This window comes from Babylonia areolata, chromosome 2 (assembly GCF_041734735.1).
Source record: "Babylonia areolata isolate BAREFJ2019XMU chromosome 2, ASM4173473v1, whole genome shotgun sequence".
NCBI lineage: Eukaryota > Metazoa > Mollusca > Gastropoda > Neogastropoda > Buccinidae > Babylonia > Babylonia areolata.
The window spans coordinates 66,729,452-66,746,359 of record NC_134877.1 but is presented as its reverse complement, the minus strand read 5'-3'; the positions used below and the strand labels follow the sequence as shown (position 1 = coordinate 66,746,359).

The 16,908-nt window shown below is 44.3% G+C and overlaps 1 protein-coding gene across 1 annotated transcript in view; it reads left to right on the top strand.

Annotated features, from left to right (window-relative positions):
* Positions 1-1,405: 1,405 nt before the first annotated feature.
* LOC143276502 (C-type mannose receptor 2-like) overlaps positions 1,406-16,908 on the top strand; it is a 45,765-nt gene continuing 30,262 nt past the window's right edge. The window contains exons 1-2 of the mRNA XM_076581040.1: positions 1,406-1,829; positions 16,121-16,305. Of these exons, the coding sequence (XP_076437155.1) occupies positions 1,784-1,829; positions 16,121-16,305 (231 nt within the window). The 5' untranslated portion in view covers positions 1,406-1,783. The remainder of the gene's footprint in view (positions 1,830-16,120; positions 16,306-16,908) is intronic.

The following is a 16,908-nucleotide window of genomic DNA, read 5'->3' as shown; positions in this document are numbered from 1 at the left end:
TTTCTACCAAGTTTGACTGAAAGCTAACATGCAGTTGTTCGGATGAGACGATAAATGGAGGTTCTGTGTGCAGCACGCACTTGGTGCACTGAAAAAGAACCCATGGCAACCACAGTGTTGTCCTTTGGCAACATTCTGTAGAAGAAATCCACTCGGCAACATTCTGTAGAAGAAATCCACTCGGCAACATTCTGTAGAAGAAATCCACTCGGCAACATTCTGAAGAAGAAATCCACTCGGAGAGGTGCACACATATTTATGTATGGACTCAAGGCCTGACTAAGCGCGTTGGGATTATGCAGCTGGTCAGGCATCTGCTTAGCAGATGTGGTGTATGTATATGGATTTGCCCGAACGCATTGACGCCTCCTTGAGAAATTGAAACTGAAACTGAAAATGACAATATTGTAGGACAAGGCATAGAGGCAGCCCCAGCCATCATCACTAACAACTATGATCTGGACGTTCACTGCCAGTTCAGGTACACTGGGTCCGTCATCAGCGACATCTTCTCCCTGGACAGGACACAGCTGTTGGATGGTGGACTGGGAAAGCAGCATCGATCATCAGGCACCTCACCACACCAGCGAAGGGCAAACTCCAAACTGACGACCAGGACCAAGATGGCCATGCACAACGCCAGTGTTGTTATCAGCACACTGCTGCAGCCGGGGAGACAGACATGGGTGATCTTGGCCATGCAGGAGACAAGGCTCAACAGCTTTCATCTGGAGTGTACCCGCCCCATATACTGCAATGACAAAGTGTCCAACGCTGTCAAGGTCTTGCCTCGCTTCAGCAATCCGAGCATGTGCACGTTACATCAGTTATCATTTTAACCGGTGGGGTCCCTGCAACGGACAGCGGACTTCGCTGTCCTGACCGGACTGAAAATCTAGCGTGGCCAGGGATCGCGGAAGAAGAAGAAGAAACTTTTTGGTGGATGGGGTGGGGGTTCGGGAAGAATGACGAAAATGGGGTGGGGTATAGCATATTTTTGTATCCTGTCTCAATCATCAGAATTTTAGAAGAGTCAAGTAAATAAAAAAGATCATTTCTATTACTATTACTATTAAAAAAAAAAACTATTGAAAAGTGACGTTTGCGCTCACTGTTGCCAAAAAAGTAGCAATACGTTGGTTACTCCTACGTTGTTGTCAGGGTGTATATTTCTTGACTTGCTTGCACTGAAAAAAGAGCGAGGGTTTGCCCAGAAAACAGTCCACAGTATATTAAATGTGGGTGACCTCAAACGCATTGTCACCAGCAATCACACATACGTTCACAGGGCGATAAAAACCTGATAAAGCGAACAAATGATGACCCGGTTCTATTTCTTACTGATACGAAGTGATGAGCTTACCGGGGTGTCGTCGTCTTTATCGAACACAACAGGACCGTCAGGCACTGGGCGTTTTTCGGGCCACTGGGCCAGTTCAGTCTCCAGGCTGCCACGTCTCAAGTTGGTTGCCCGTTACGTTCTACGCACAACCCCGCCCCGTAGCTGCAGCAGTGCAGAGTTCGGGTCCAGACACTAGTTCATGCTGTGCTGGTGCAGTGAAGTATTTTCACGAATGTCGGTCATTTAGAAAAAAAGTGGAGTTTTAAAGAGTAGTTACCTCAGTGCAGTCGGGTTAGTTGTGTGCTGGGGGAGTGCCGTGAGCAGAACCTTTGGTTTTTTTTCCGGAGCCTCACAGCAACGACTGACGTTCCGTGGTGAGTCAGTGAGCAGTAACGTGGGTCAGGAACTCTTGCCGTGGCTCTGGCAGTTGGCTTGGACAAGATGCCGTCAGTCGTGCTCGGTGTCACCTTAGCTTTTCTGCTGCTGGGTGAGTAGGATGCTGCTCTTTTCTCTCCACCTCCTTCCTCCTCTCTCTCTTCCTTCTCCTCTTCCCTCCACCTCCTTCCTCCTCTCTCTCTTCCTTCTCCTCTTCCCTCCACCTCCTTCCTCCCCTCTCTCTTCCTTCTCCTCTTCCCTCCACCTGCCCTCCTCTAACTTCCTCACCTTCTCATTGCGTGTGTGGCACGCACATCATGGTTTAATGGTAGTTGGGGTTTTCTCAGTTAGACCCCATCCTCCTTTTCTGTTTCTTTACACGCATAATCCTTATTTTTGTGCGTTAGCGGGTGGGGTGGATGGAGGGGGTGGGGTTGGGGTTGGGGTTGGGGTTATGTAGGCAATGGATTTCGTTCTCGCTGCTGGAGAGATGCTGCAATGAGTATTTCTTGGCGTATTCATTTTTATGACTGATCATCTTGTAATGTTCGAAACTATAATATAAAGTCAGGCAAGTGTTTTTGTTTATCATCATCATTTATGATGATGATGATGATGATGATAATGATGATGATAAAAGTAACAACTATAGGTCTCATTTGTATTATTTTTTATTTCAATTTCTGTCGGTTTTTTTTTTTTGTTGTTGGTGGTATTCTATCATGAATTTCCTCCTCATGCTGTTCGCGCCATTCATTGTATTTTGAAGTGCAAATAATTGCAAGCTGTACATGGACGGAAGAACAAGATGAATTCCACACATGCTTTTGTGGGTCTCTGCACCAAGTCGCCACCACAGCACAGCGTTGGACAGACAGCTGTTCGATTCCCGTGTTGTGCCAGGGCCACCCCGTCAGCACACTGTGTATCACTCTGACAGCGAACCACTCTGTTTTCCTTGCTGGTGGTCAGAGCGCGGGACTTTCTTTCTGTCTGGGTTGTCCAGGAGGTCAGTGGCGGGTTGAAGATGGAGGCATTTCTTCGCCGTCTCCCACATCACCATGTGTCTGCCACACCTGACAGTGGCGTGACGTCATTCTCTTCGTGTGGACAAGCATGAGGAAGATTAGTTACACACAGAGTGTGGAGTGTTGACCAAGAGGCAACGCGTCCGCCTTGGAAGGGAGAGAAACTGAGAGCACTGGTTCCAATCACGACACAGTCGCCAGTATTTTATCCCCTTCCACTAGACCTTGAGTGGTGGTCTGAACGCTAGTCATTCGGATGAGACGATAAACCGAGGTCCCGTGTGCAGCATGCTCTTAAAAGAACCCACGGCAACAAAACGGTTGTCCTTGGCGAAATTCTGTAGAAAAAATCCACTTTGATGGGAAAACAGACAAACAAACAAACAAACAAAAAAGATTACAGACAGAAAAACAGGTTGGATCTCTCAGTGCAGCGGCTCGCTCTACAGAGCAGAGGGCAGGGGAGAGCAGCCCGAATTCACACAGAGAAATATGTTGTCACAAAAAAGTAACACAATACAACAATACAATACACGTTAACAATCCCGTGATCGACAACGGCCCTGCAATCTTCGTCCATGTTGGATGGGCTCTGATAACCCGCGCACACCCAGCCTGCACCACACCTCGACGAACAAAGCATGGCTTCCTGGGTGGCAGGGTTAGTAAACCCGACATGACAAATCCAATCAACACAAAACTGAAACCAACCAACGAATGTAGTTGAACCTACAAAGGCAGACGATGAACAGAGAAAAGTCTCTATTGATTTAATCGGAAGACAAAGGCACTCGGTTTAGATAAACATGTCGTTGATTTCCTTGGATCAAAAGGAAAGCTGCTAACGCGATGGAAACGCCAGAATGGTCGGAGAACAGAAACTATAGATCGTATTGTGTTACGTTTTGTCACAACGGATTTCTCTGTTTGCTCTCCCCGGATAGAGAGCGTCGCCACAGCGCAGCGCCACCATTTTTCTCTTCTTTTTTTTCTCCCTGCACATATATTTGTGGAATGATGACCTAGAGGTAACGCGTCCGCCTAGGAAGCGAGAGAATATGAGCGCACTGGTTCAAATCTCGGCTCAGCCGCCGATATTTTCTCCCCCTCCACTAGACCTTGAGTGGTGGTCTGGACGCTAGTCGTTCGGATGAGACGATAAACCGAGGTTCCGTGTGCAGCATGCACTTAGCGCACGTAAAAGAACCCACGGCAAGAAAAGGGTTGTTCCTGGCAAAATTCTGTAGAAAAATCCACTTCGATAGGAAAAACAAATAAAATTGCATGCAGGAAAAAAATACAAAAAAAATGGCTGGCGCTGCAGTGTAGCGACGCGCTATCCCCGGGGAGAGCAGCCCGAATGTCACACAGAGAAATATGTTGTGATAAAAATAAATACAAATACAAAAATATTTTTTTCACTATCAAAGTGGATTTTTCCACAGAATTTTGCCAGCATCAAGCCTTTTCGTGGCTGTGGGTTCCTTTCTGCGCGTTTAGTGCATATTGCACACGGGACCTCGGTTTATCGCGTCATGTGGATGACTAGTACCCAGACCACCACACCACTCAATGTCTAATGGAAAAGGGAGTAAAAGAAAAGAAAAGAAAAATCCGGCCCGTAAAAGGGAATCGAACCTGTGGACAACGGTGCCCAGTGGGGCGCACCACCCCACAGATCCTACCTCATGAGAAGCCATCACCTTGGAGTTATTTTCAATTTACTGTGTGACACTGAGCGACTGACTTCAGCAGTTGCAAAATGATTCACACCGATAGATCTTGTTTTCTTCTTCCTCCTCTTCTGCGTTCGAATGGCTGCAACTCCCACGTTCACTCATATGCAGACGAGTGGGCTTTCAAGTGTATGACCGTTTTTACCCCGCCATGTAGGCAGCCATACTCCGCTTTTGGGTGTGTGCATGCTGGGTATGTTCTTGTTTCCATAACCCACCGAACGCTGACATGGATTACAGGATCTTTGACGTGCGTATTTGATTTTCTGCTTGCGTATACACACGAAAGGGGTTCAAGCACTAGAAGGTCTGCACATATGTTGACGTGAGAGATCGGAAAAATCTCCACCCTTTACCCACCAGGCGCCGTCACCGAGATTCGAACCCGGGACCCTCAGATTGACAGTCCAACGCTTTAACCACTCGGCTATTGCGCCTGTCATAGATCTTTGTTTGGAATGGGTGACAGGAACTGCCGACTGAAAAAACTGCAGTCTACAATTATACCTTGGGGGACTTTTCCAGTTCAAAACAATAATATCCACCTTTTGTAAACTGTTCTAGAAACGTCCTGTTTTACGTCGTTGATTGATTCTGCCTACAGACCGCCTCCACCTTTTTCGTTTTTCGTCGTTCTCATGTTCTGCCTTGCTAGTGAATTCATCCATTTTGTGTGTGTGTGTGTGTGTGTGTGTGTGTGTGTGTGTGTGTGTGTGTGCGTGTGTTTCTTCTTTTTTTTTCCAAGAGAATTTTAGCCCATATCCTATCTTTTGTCGCCTTGGACCATTGGGCGTTTTGGGTGGATTGTATAGCTTTTTGTTTCTTTGTTTGTTTTTCACCTGAGAACTGTGTTGCCCGCTTACAATGCGCATTTATTGTTTGCTTGTTTGTATGTTGTTGTTTTTTCTTGTATATGCATTGTTTGTTTTCATTTTATTTCCGATGCCCCGTACTTGACAACCATGTGTGTCTGTGTTTCTGCCTGCCTCAGTTATTGCCTCACTGGCTGTGGCTGAGAGGATAGTTCTAACGCTGTCTGTAGCGTGTTCCGCTCCTGTACGTCTTTTAACTCTTTCCATACGAACGGCGAAAGAGACGACGTTAACAGCGTTTCACCCCAATTACCATCATCAAAATATTGCAAGCGGAAGGCTCTTATACTGAAGACGTGAATGTTGACAAAGAATACCACAATTCTGACGACGGAAGCTAAAGGTTGGGTCATTCAGACACCCACTGGACATCCGAGGGGTCTGTGTAGAGGAGAAGAGAGGACTGGCCGTACTGAGTGAGTTAAAGCCTGAACCGGACTATAAATGGCGGGCGATTTGAATCAAGCCAGTTTCTCACCAGAGTCTGACACTGTGACGTCGGTGAAGGTTTATTCAAAATAAAAGCCTAATAAAGCTACGGTTTGGCTTCATTTATGGCAGAGAGCGAGATTTGCCTAGCAGCTTCCAATCTAGACCTGAATTGACTTTGGAAAGTACAAAATGTGTCAGCTACACGTAATACAAAATTTGAATGCAGAGAAAAGGGGCGGAGCTAGAGCCGTTTGTGTTTGCGCTAGACGTGTCTGTCAGATAAAAATAGCACCAGCACGTGGTACTGTCCGGTGAGAATTGGAAAGCATGCAGACAGCCCCTCGACGTTGGCAACCGTAAACGACCACATTGTTTGTAAAACATGCAAACGGAGAGAAATATGACGATCTACTAACCTACCGGACACGTGCTCGCGCTTTTTATAGATAAACTCCGCCCCTTTCCCTTTTATGGATAGGCTCTAGTGCGCATGCACAACCGAAACCTTGCTCTCGGGAGTTAAGGTGCCTCGTGCGTCAGAAAGAAGGAAGGTGCGCGCGCGTGTATGTGCATGTCATGTGTATGTGCATGTCATGTGTATGTGCATGTCATGTGTATGTGCATGTCAAAGCAACTGAAGGGTAAAATAAGAAAAAAAACCTAAAATAAGAAAAAACAAAACAAACAACAACACTGGGTGGATGTTGTCATGCTTCATTCATTCTTTTTTTTCTTTCGTTTGTTTTATTATTATTATTATTATTATTATTATTTTGTTCATTTTTGTTTATTTATTTTTTTATAATTATATTATTACTATTTATTTATTTTGTTAGTTATTTAGTTAGTTATTTAGTTATTTAGTTATTTTATTTTATTTTGTACGCTTATAGTTGACTTCATCAAGTTTTTGCGCCTTATACATATTATTATTAGTAGTAGTTCTTTTCTCTCTCTGTCTCTCTCTCTCAAGGCCTGACTAAGCGCGTTGGGTTACGCTGCTGGTCAGGCATCTGCTTGGCAGATGTGGTGTAGCGTATATGGATTTGTCCGAACGCAATGACGCCTCCTTGAGCTACTGAAACTGAAACTGAAACTGTCATGCTTCCGTGCACAGAGCAAGCGAAGGACCACATAGGAGCACTTGGTTCAGATGAGTTTCAAATGTGATATTGTTTTTGTATTTGTATTTTGCATGTCTGTCTGTCACAACATATTTCTCTGTGTGAAATTCGGGCTGCTCTCCCCAGGGAGAGCGCGTCGCTACACTACAGCGCCACCCACTTTTTTGGTATTTTTTCCTGCGTGCAGTTTTATTTGTTTTTCCTATAAAAGAAGATTTTTCTACAGAATTTTGCCAGGAACAACCCTTTTGTTGACATGGATTCTTTTACGTGCGCTAAGTGCATGCTGCACACGGGACCTCGGTTTATCGTCTCATCCGAATGACTAGCGTCCAGACCACCACTCAAAGTGAAAATATCGGCGGCTGAGCCGTGATTCGAACCAGCGCATTCAGATTCTCTCGCTTCCCTAGGCGGACGCGTTACCTCTAGGCCATCACTCAACGCCTGATATTGTTTAGAAGAAGAAAAACTACATCTACAAATATATTTTTCGTTAAAAATTGTACAACCTATTTTTTAACATAACCTATTTGTGAAAAGTTACAAAAACAACAACAAAAAACAAAAGATCATAATATTGGTAACATCGTAACCGGATTGACGAATTGGACGACACGGCAAAGGGATTATTCTGCCACATCAGCTGAATACGTTCTCGTGTCAAGTGTGCACCCTGTCCACCGCCAATAACCGAGTTTAAAAATAAAAAAAAAGCAAAAAAAAGCACAACACACAAACGTAGACCAAGGCGCGCGCGCGGGCATGCATGCACAGACTTGTTGGTGGCAACCTACATAATTACTATGGTGGAGTGGAAACATGATTGTGCCTGCAGTCACAGGGAGATAAACGAGAACGAAAATGAACTTTTAAAATTTTATGTATCTTTTTAGTTTTAGTTTTTAAAGATTTTTTAAAGCATGACTGTATGTGTGCTTCGCACGCACGCACGCACGCACGCACGCACGCACGCACACACACACACACACATACACACACACAATAACAGCACATGAGCAGCAGAAAGCGTGCGTGCACAGTCACACACACACACACACACACACACACACACACACACAGTCACTCACACACACACACACACACACACACACACACACACACACACACACACACACACACACACACACGCACACACACACACACACTAGTGTAGACACACAGTCGTCAGTACAAGCTAGCCAATGATATCAGATATGTATAATGTGTGTGTGTGTGTGTGTGTGTAAATCATATTATATTGGCAATGTAGCAAAAACTATAGTAGAACTATTGACTGAATTGAAAACTGGGCCTTGATATCAAGCTACCAAGCAAACATGCAAGCTCGTTCGCTCGCTCGCCACTCACACAGACACACACAGATACAACACACACACACACACACACACACACACACGCACGCACGCACGCACGCACGCACGCACGCACGCACACACGGAGTCCCGTGCTAGATATAATAGGTACTTGTCACTACCACACGCCGATATTGATAACAGAAAGACGTAGTGAGCATCAGGCCTGGGCCCAGATCGATAATGACTGTCAAACAATGGCCCAGCGATAAAGGCAGAAAGAAAAGTGTGTCGGCTTGAATGCAGATCGGACATAATTATCAACTGTTTCTTAGGATCGACACCGCGCAGGAATATAGCCATTGGCGATATCGTGTCCTTACACAAGCGTGGGCGACTCTGTCTGTCTGTTTGTTTGTCTGTTTGTTAGCCTGTCTGTCTGTCTGTCTCTGTCTGTCTTTGTCAATGTCTGTTTGTGCGTCTCTCTTTGTCTGTCTGTGTGTCTGTGTGTGTGTGTGTGTGTGTGTGTGTCTGTCTGTCTCTGCCTGTCTTTGTCTCTGTCCGTCTGTCTCTTATAAGGCTGTGTAGTATGGACCCAGTATTGGATGAATGTGGACTGGGTGAATAGAAAAGTATGTTAATTGCTTATCTATTATCCCCGAAATATATATATATATATATATATAAATATATATATATATAAGGAATATTGTTTGTCTTGTCTTGTCCTCTTTTCTGTCTGTCTGCCTGTCTGTCTGCCTCTCTCTGTGTCTCTCTCTGCCTGTCTGCCTGTCTGTCTGTTTTCTCTCTCCCTCTCCCTCCCTCTCTCTCTCTTAATTTGTCCACTCCACAATATGACATGCTGAGAAAGAAATACTTATCCAAACATATACAAAATCTTAGGATTCCCATATTACCCCACCTACTTCAAAATGTCAACAGCATTGTGTCGAGAGCTGTACCAATGTTTATTTTTTTTAATGCGTTAAAACAGAGAGCAGAAAGCGCTCAGTCTTAGATGAAATATATGTTTCAAAAATTACCCTTACTTATATAGTTTTGTTATATTATAAGTTTGTTCCTTTCTAACATTTTCTTGTTGATCCAACTCAAGGTTTGGTTGTCTGTGTGTGTGTGTGTGTGTGTGTGTGTGTGTGTGTGTGCAACACGTGCGTATATATGTATACAGGTCGGTGGCCATTACATTTCAACAGTACTGAGTTCCGAGCCTTCTGTCTGAGACTGTCTTGTGCCTGTTCCCCGTCTCTCAGCTTTTGTCTCAAAATGTTCAGATAAATCAAGCAAATATAACTACGCAGTCACACATATTGATTTTGCTGTTGTTGTTGAATGGCTTGTAATTGTTAGTTTTCGTGTTATGCTTTTGTTGTTGTTGTTTCTTCAAAACCTGTATTTTCCCTTTTATATTTCTATCGCTTCTTCGTCGGACAGGATGTAAAAAACAAAACAAACAACAAAGAAACAAACAAACGAAAAAGCTGCATAAATTATCTTTTACCCTCAATGAAATTACTTTGACTTCACTCACACACACATACACACGCACAAATAAACACCACACACACACACACACACACACACACACACATACCGCCACACACCCGCACACATCACACACCCGGACACACACAGTTCCACACAACACACACAGTGGCGCGCCACACACACACACACACACAACAAAGGCACACACCAGAGGCACACAACACACACCACACACACACACCAGCACACACACACACACACACACACACAGTGGACACACTGGCGCGCGCACACACACACACACGGCGCACACACACAGACACACACCGACAAAGGCACACACTCACACACTGGCACACACACCACCACACACACACAGGGCACATCACACTGGACACACACAGACACACACAGTCACACACAGACACAGACACACACAGTCACACACAGACACAGACACACACAGTCACACACAGACACACACACACACACACACACACACACACGACAAAGAAGAGGAGCATATTCTTCAACAGGACTCGTGTTGTAATAAATTTAACCATTGCACCCCACCACCCCCTTAACCTGCAACACCATCAACAGTTTGTTCTTCATATCACACTACCCCTCGAGCCCCCCTCCCCTCGCCCCCCAAATGCCCCCCCCCCCCCTTCTACCCCACCTACAACCCCACCACGCCATTTTGATTTAACTCTCTCCATACGAACGGCGAAAGAGACGACGTTAACAGCGTTTCACCCCAATTACCACCATCAAAATATTGCAAGCGGAAGGCTCTTATACTGAAGAGGTGAATGTTGACAAAGAATACCACAATTCTGACGACGGAAGCTAAAGGTTGGGTCATTCAGACACCCACTGGACATCCGAGGGGTCTGTGTAGAGGAGAAGAGAGGACTGGCTGTACTGAGTGAGTTAATGCGTTGAAGTGATTTGAATGCGTGATGAAATCACCTTCAAGTGAACATCCAATACTTGGACCAGTTGAGGAGCAGTGAGCGAAGGAGATCGACCAATCAGGCTGACAAGAGTGTGTGCATGTGCTCATCATGAGATCGGTATCCTGTTTCTGCCCACCCCTCTCTCTCTCTCTCTCTCTCTCTCTCTCACACACACATAACGGCCTGAGGCCCATGTACAATAATCCATTTGTCTTTGTCTTGTCTTGTCTCTGTCTCTCTCTGTCTCTGTCTATGTCTCTGTCTCTCTCTCATAATGACCTGAGGCCGATGTACAATAAACCTTTTGTCTTCGTCTTTGTCTTGTCTTGTTCTCATATCTCTCTCTCTCTTTCTGCGTGTGCATATGGGTATGCGTGTGTGCGCGCGTGTCCTTTCTCTGTCCCAATTTTCCCTCTCACTGATGAACACGAGACAAAATTTTTGGTGAAAGAGCCAGGTGAAAAAACAACAACGAAACAACAACAACAACAAAAACAAAATCCCAAACAACATTGTACTATCAATTAGAGAGAGAACAAAAAGAGCACTGTGTCAGCTTTTATGCAATCTGTTGATCGTATGATTTTGGTGTTTGAATTCTCATCGACCAATTGATCGGTTCGTTGATTTAACTATGCGCAGAAGTCATTGCATTAGTGATGTGTTTCACTCAAACTGTTTGACAGCTTTCATATAATCGGAGACTTGTGTAGGAAGAAATGGTGGTGTACGTGTGTAGGGGTGTGTGTTGGGGGCGAGGGGGGGGGGGGGGGCGAGGCGGGGATGTGTGTGTGTGTGTGTGTGTGTGTGTGTGTGTGTGTTGGGAGGTGGGGTGGGTGGAGGGGAGTCAGTGTTGGGATGGGGCTAAGGCTGAGGAGGCGAGGGTAGACGATTTTTCACAAGTGAAACATGTTCACAGTGTGCAGCGCTAAGCAAAGCACAGCATAGGCAGGCAGGCAGGCAGGCAGGCAGGCCCTTGGTCTCACCAAACGTAGAGTTGATTAACCTTCCTGAATTAAATAAAGTAGGTCGACTCATTTACACCTGGGTGTTGTGAGGAAAATTGAAGTAGTCCCCCCCCCCAAAAAAAAAACACACAAAAAAACGCCATGCTGAAGTGAGATATTGTTGAACACTGGATCACAAGGCCAGCAGTGTATAATGTTGAACACTGGATCACAAGGCCAGCAGTGTATAATGTTGAACACTGGATCACAAGGCCAGCAGTATATAATGTTGAACACTGGATCACAAGGCCAGCAGTGTATAATGTTGAACACTGGATCACAAGGCCAGCAGTGTATAATGTTGAACACTGGATCACAAGACCAGCAGTATATAATGTTGAACACTGGATCACAAAGCCAGCAGTATATAATGTTGAACACTGGATCACAAAGCCAGCAGTGTATAATGTTGAACACTGGATCACAAGGCCAGCAGTGTATAATGTTGAACACTGGATCACAAGGCCAGCAGTGTATAATGTTGAACACTGGATCACAAGGCCAGCAGTGTATAATGTTGAACACTGGATCACAAAGCCAGCAGTGTATAATGTTGAACACTGGATCACAAGGCCAACAGTTTTTTAATGTTGAACACTGGATCACAAGGCCAGCAGTGTATAATGTTGAACACTGGATCACAAGGCCAGCAGTGTATAATGTTGAACACTGGATCACAAGACCAGCAGTGTATAATGTTGAACACTGGATCACAAAGCCAGCAGTGTATAATGTTGAACACTGGATCACAAAGCCAGCAGTATATAATGTTGAACACTGGATCACAAGGCCAGCAGTGTATAATGTTGAACACTGGATCACAAGGCCAGCAGTGTATAATGTTGAACACTGGATCACAAAGCCAGCAGTATATAATGTTGAACACTGGATCACAAAGCCAGCAGTATATAATGTTGAACACTGGATCACAAGGCCAGCAGTGTATAATGTTGAACACTGGATCACAAGGCCAGCAGTGTATAATGTTGAACACTGGATCACAAGGCCAGCAGTATATAATGTTGAACACTGGATCACAAGGCCAGCAGTGTATAATGTTGAACACTGGATCACAAGGCCAGCAGTGTATAATGTTGAACACTGGATCACAAGGCCAGCAGTATATAATATTGAACACTGGATCACAAGGCCAGCAGTGTATAATGTTGAACACTGGATCACAAGGCCAGCAGTGTATAATGTTGAACACTGGATCACAAGGCCAGCAGTGTATAATGTTGAACACTGGATCACAAGGCCAGCAGTGTATAATGTTGAACACTGGATCACAAGGCCAGCAGTGTATAATGTTGAACACTGGATCACAAGGCCAGCAGTGTATAATGTTGAACACTGGATCACAAAGCCAGCAGTATATAATGTTGAACACTGGATCACAAGACCAGCAGTATATAATGTTGAACGCTGGATCACAAGGCCAGCAGTGTATAATCAATTCTGCCATGGTACCCTAGCTTAATTAAACAAACAGTTTACCCATCATGTACCAATCACAGCAAAACGTTGGATGTGTAATGGAAAATAAGCGCATTCGGACTCTCTCTCTCTCTCTCTCTCTCTCTCTCTCTCCACACACACACACACACACACACACACACACACACACACACACACACATATATATGTATATATATGTACATATAGTGTTCAGTGTTCTCTCTCTTTCTTTCTACACACACACACACACACACACACACACACACACACACACACATACATATATAGTGTTCAGTGCTCTCTCTCTCTCTCTCTCTCTCTCTCTCTATATATATATATATATATATATATACATATAATTTGAATGTCACTATTGTTACGCCTGTCAGGATTTGATAACACTTAATAAAATGTTGAGAAAGTGCAAAAGTGACCATGATGTTTCAAGCTGTTCTAAAAAGATCATTGTATATTGTCAGCAAAATAAATGATGACTGTGATTAGATCACTTGAACTCCCCTTTTTTGTGTAGCAATCCCGGTGGGTAATTCGCAAGTTGTATGACCGGGTGACTGGTGGCTGTTATCTCTCTCTCTCTCTCTCTCTCTCTCTATATATATATATATATATATATATGATATTAACAATCGTAATTGTTATTGAAGTAATTTGCGACGCTGCTTGACCTTTGTGTGATGTGATTTTTATTGTTTACGCAGTATGTGTAATATATATATATATATATATATATATATATATATATATATATATATATGTGTATATAAATAAACCATCACGCCTGTACCAGTTAGTTGATGGATGACATTTACGTCCTTGTTATTTATCTAAACTGGATTAATTCATCAATTCATGTTCATCAGTTCATCCTTTTTTCAGTAACCCATTTATGCTTAGACTGTCAATTGATCAGATTTTGTACATTTACTGATTATCAAATCAGTTTTATTCAGTTATCTATTCGTCTGTTAGTTGTTTTTTTTCCCCCTCTCAGTGATGGCTTAAACAAAAAGGGCAACACATTAGAAAATATACACCTGTTTCAACTTGTTTATCTCCATCGTACCTTTGAACTAAAAAAGACAGAAGGCAGATGAGAGACAAGTGATATAAAACAATTGTTTCAAACGTATCAAGTCGTTGTTCCACTTTGCTGTTTATCGGTGTCAAGTGACACAGTTAACCCTTTCACTGCCAAGCTCGCATTTATGCAGAGGACCCATGTCACTGAAGGGTGAGCACATCATGGGTCTGTTATCCATGAACCTACTGCTCTTTATGTTCGGTGGTAGGATAGGCCATAGTTTTATTTTCTACACATCATAGGGGCGGAATCCCCAGCTATTCCTAGACACCGTATTTTCTGTGTTTGTAGCACAAGGGAATTTTGCACTCTAAATTGACTGGCGGTGAAAGGGTTAAGTGGGTCATACTTTTGTTGAGGAGATGTAGGCGCGTGGACTGCACACTCATGATACTGTCATCGGCCGCTCATTGGAATTACTCAAATAGATAGACTGACTCATCAACAAATGGTTGACATCCTGCTGAGATTTCGGTGACAGTTCTGGGATCATTTTCTGTTGCTGGTAACAGACAGTAAACCATCCCGCCTACCTGCATTGATGTTGACACTTCCCCCAACACCCCCCCCCCAGCACCCCCCCAAAAAAAAACAAAAAAACAAAAACAACAACAACCCAACAACAACAACAACCAATGTCCTCTTTTGTCCTGTTTAGCATTTCACCCCACTTGTAACTGATGGCACTTGTAAGATTAGTTTTCATTTCAGTTAAAAGACATAGCATGCATTGAGAGAGGAATAGAACCACACAGCAAATGGGGCAATGTTATTCTGGTGGCAGTCTCTGGCATTTGGTCTCAGAACTTTGACTGTGCACAATGCTGTCATTTGGCAGGGTAGGGTATATTAGCTTTTTTGTTTTGTTTTATGTTGTCTTTACTGTTGTCGTGTTTTGTCGGGTTTAATTCCATTCCCCCATTCTTGCAAAAAAGAGCAATTAAAAAAACAAAACGACGGGCGCAATACTCGAGTGGTTAAAGCGTTAGACTTTCAATCTGAGGGTCTCTGGTTCGAATCTCGGTAACGACGCCTGTTGGGTAACGGGTGGAGATTTTTCCGATCTCCCAGTTCAACATATGTGCAGACCTGCTAGTGCCTGAATCCCCTGTGTGTGTATACGCAAGCAGAAGATCAAATACGCACGCTAAAGATCCTGTAATCCATGTCAACGTTCGGTGGATTATGGAAACAAGAACCTACCCAGCATGCACCCCCCCCCCCCCCCGAAAACGAATGGCTGCCTACATGGCGGGGTAAGAAACGGTCATGCACGTAAAAGCCCACTCATGAACACACGAGTGAACGTAGGAGTTGCAGCCCACGAAGAAGAAGAAGAAGAAGAAGAACAAGAACAAGAACAAGAAACGCAAAAAAACAATAACTACAACTTTCAGTCTAAGGCTCTGTTTTGGCCTCTTTTGTCATTCTTGCCTCGTTGAAATTTGGGGTGGGGGTGGGGTGTGTGTGCTTGGTTCGTTTACGTATTAATAGTCTGTTATTATCATTTCTGTCATCATGACTGTGATTGTTACTTAGAAATAATCATTTCTGAAAATCAACGGCAGGGGAAGAATAAGTGCGCTTGCTTCCATTTCAATCATTCACACGTCTGCTCCTCCTTTCACACAGATACACACAGACACTCTGCATGTGGAGTCACCATATGCTACTGATATCAGTGTGTGTGTGTGTGTGTGTGTGTGTGTGTGTGTGTGTTGTGCGAGCGCGACATAAATGTGTATTTACATGCATATCTGCACATTTGTGTGTGTGTGTGTGTGTGTGTGTGTGTGTGTGTGTGTGTGTGTGTGTGTGTGTGTGTGTGTGTGTGTTATGTGTGTGTGTGTGCGCGCGCAGGGGGAGGGACAGATGCCCAGCAAACGCAGCCTACGACGGCCCAGTGCCCAGACGGCTGGCTGTCATGGCTGCCGCAGTTCTGCTACCTGTTTGTCAACAGCAGCACGGTCACGTGGGATCAAGCGCGCCAGGAATGCCAGGACCAGAACGCCCACCTCCTGCGTATAGAGACCGAGGATGAATATGTGAGTTGAGAGACAGATCATCAGTGGGTGTGTCTAATGTGTGAGTTGAGAGACACATCATCATGGGTGTGTGTAATATGTGAGTTGAGAGACAGATCATCAGTGGGTGTGTCTAATATGTGAGTTGAGAGACACATCATTAATGGGTGTGTGTAATATGTGAATTGAGGGACACTTCATCAATGGGTGTGTCTAATATGTGAGTTGAGAGACAGATCATCAGTGGGTGTGTCTAATATGTGAGTTGAGAGACAGATCATCAGTGGGTGTGTCTAATGTGTGAGTTGAGGGACACTTCATTAATGGGTGTGTGTAATGTGTGAGTTGAGGGACAGATCATCAGTGGGTGTGTCTAATATGTGAATTGAGGGACACTTCATTAATGGGTGTGTCTAATATGTGAGTTGAGAGACACATCATTAATGGGTGTGTGTAATATGTGAGTTGAGAGACAGATCATCAGTGGGTGTGTGTAATATGTGAGTTGAGGGACAGATCGTCATGGGTGTGTCTAATATGTGAGTTGAGGGACAGATCATCAGTGGGTGTGTGTAATATTTGATTTGAGGGACACATCATTAATGGGTGTGTGTGTAATATGTG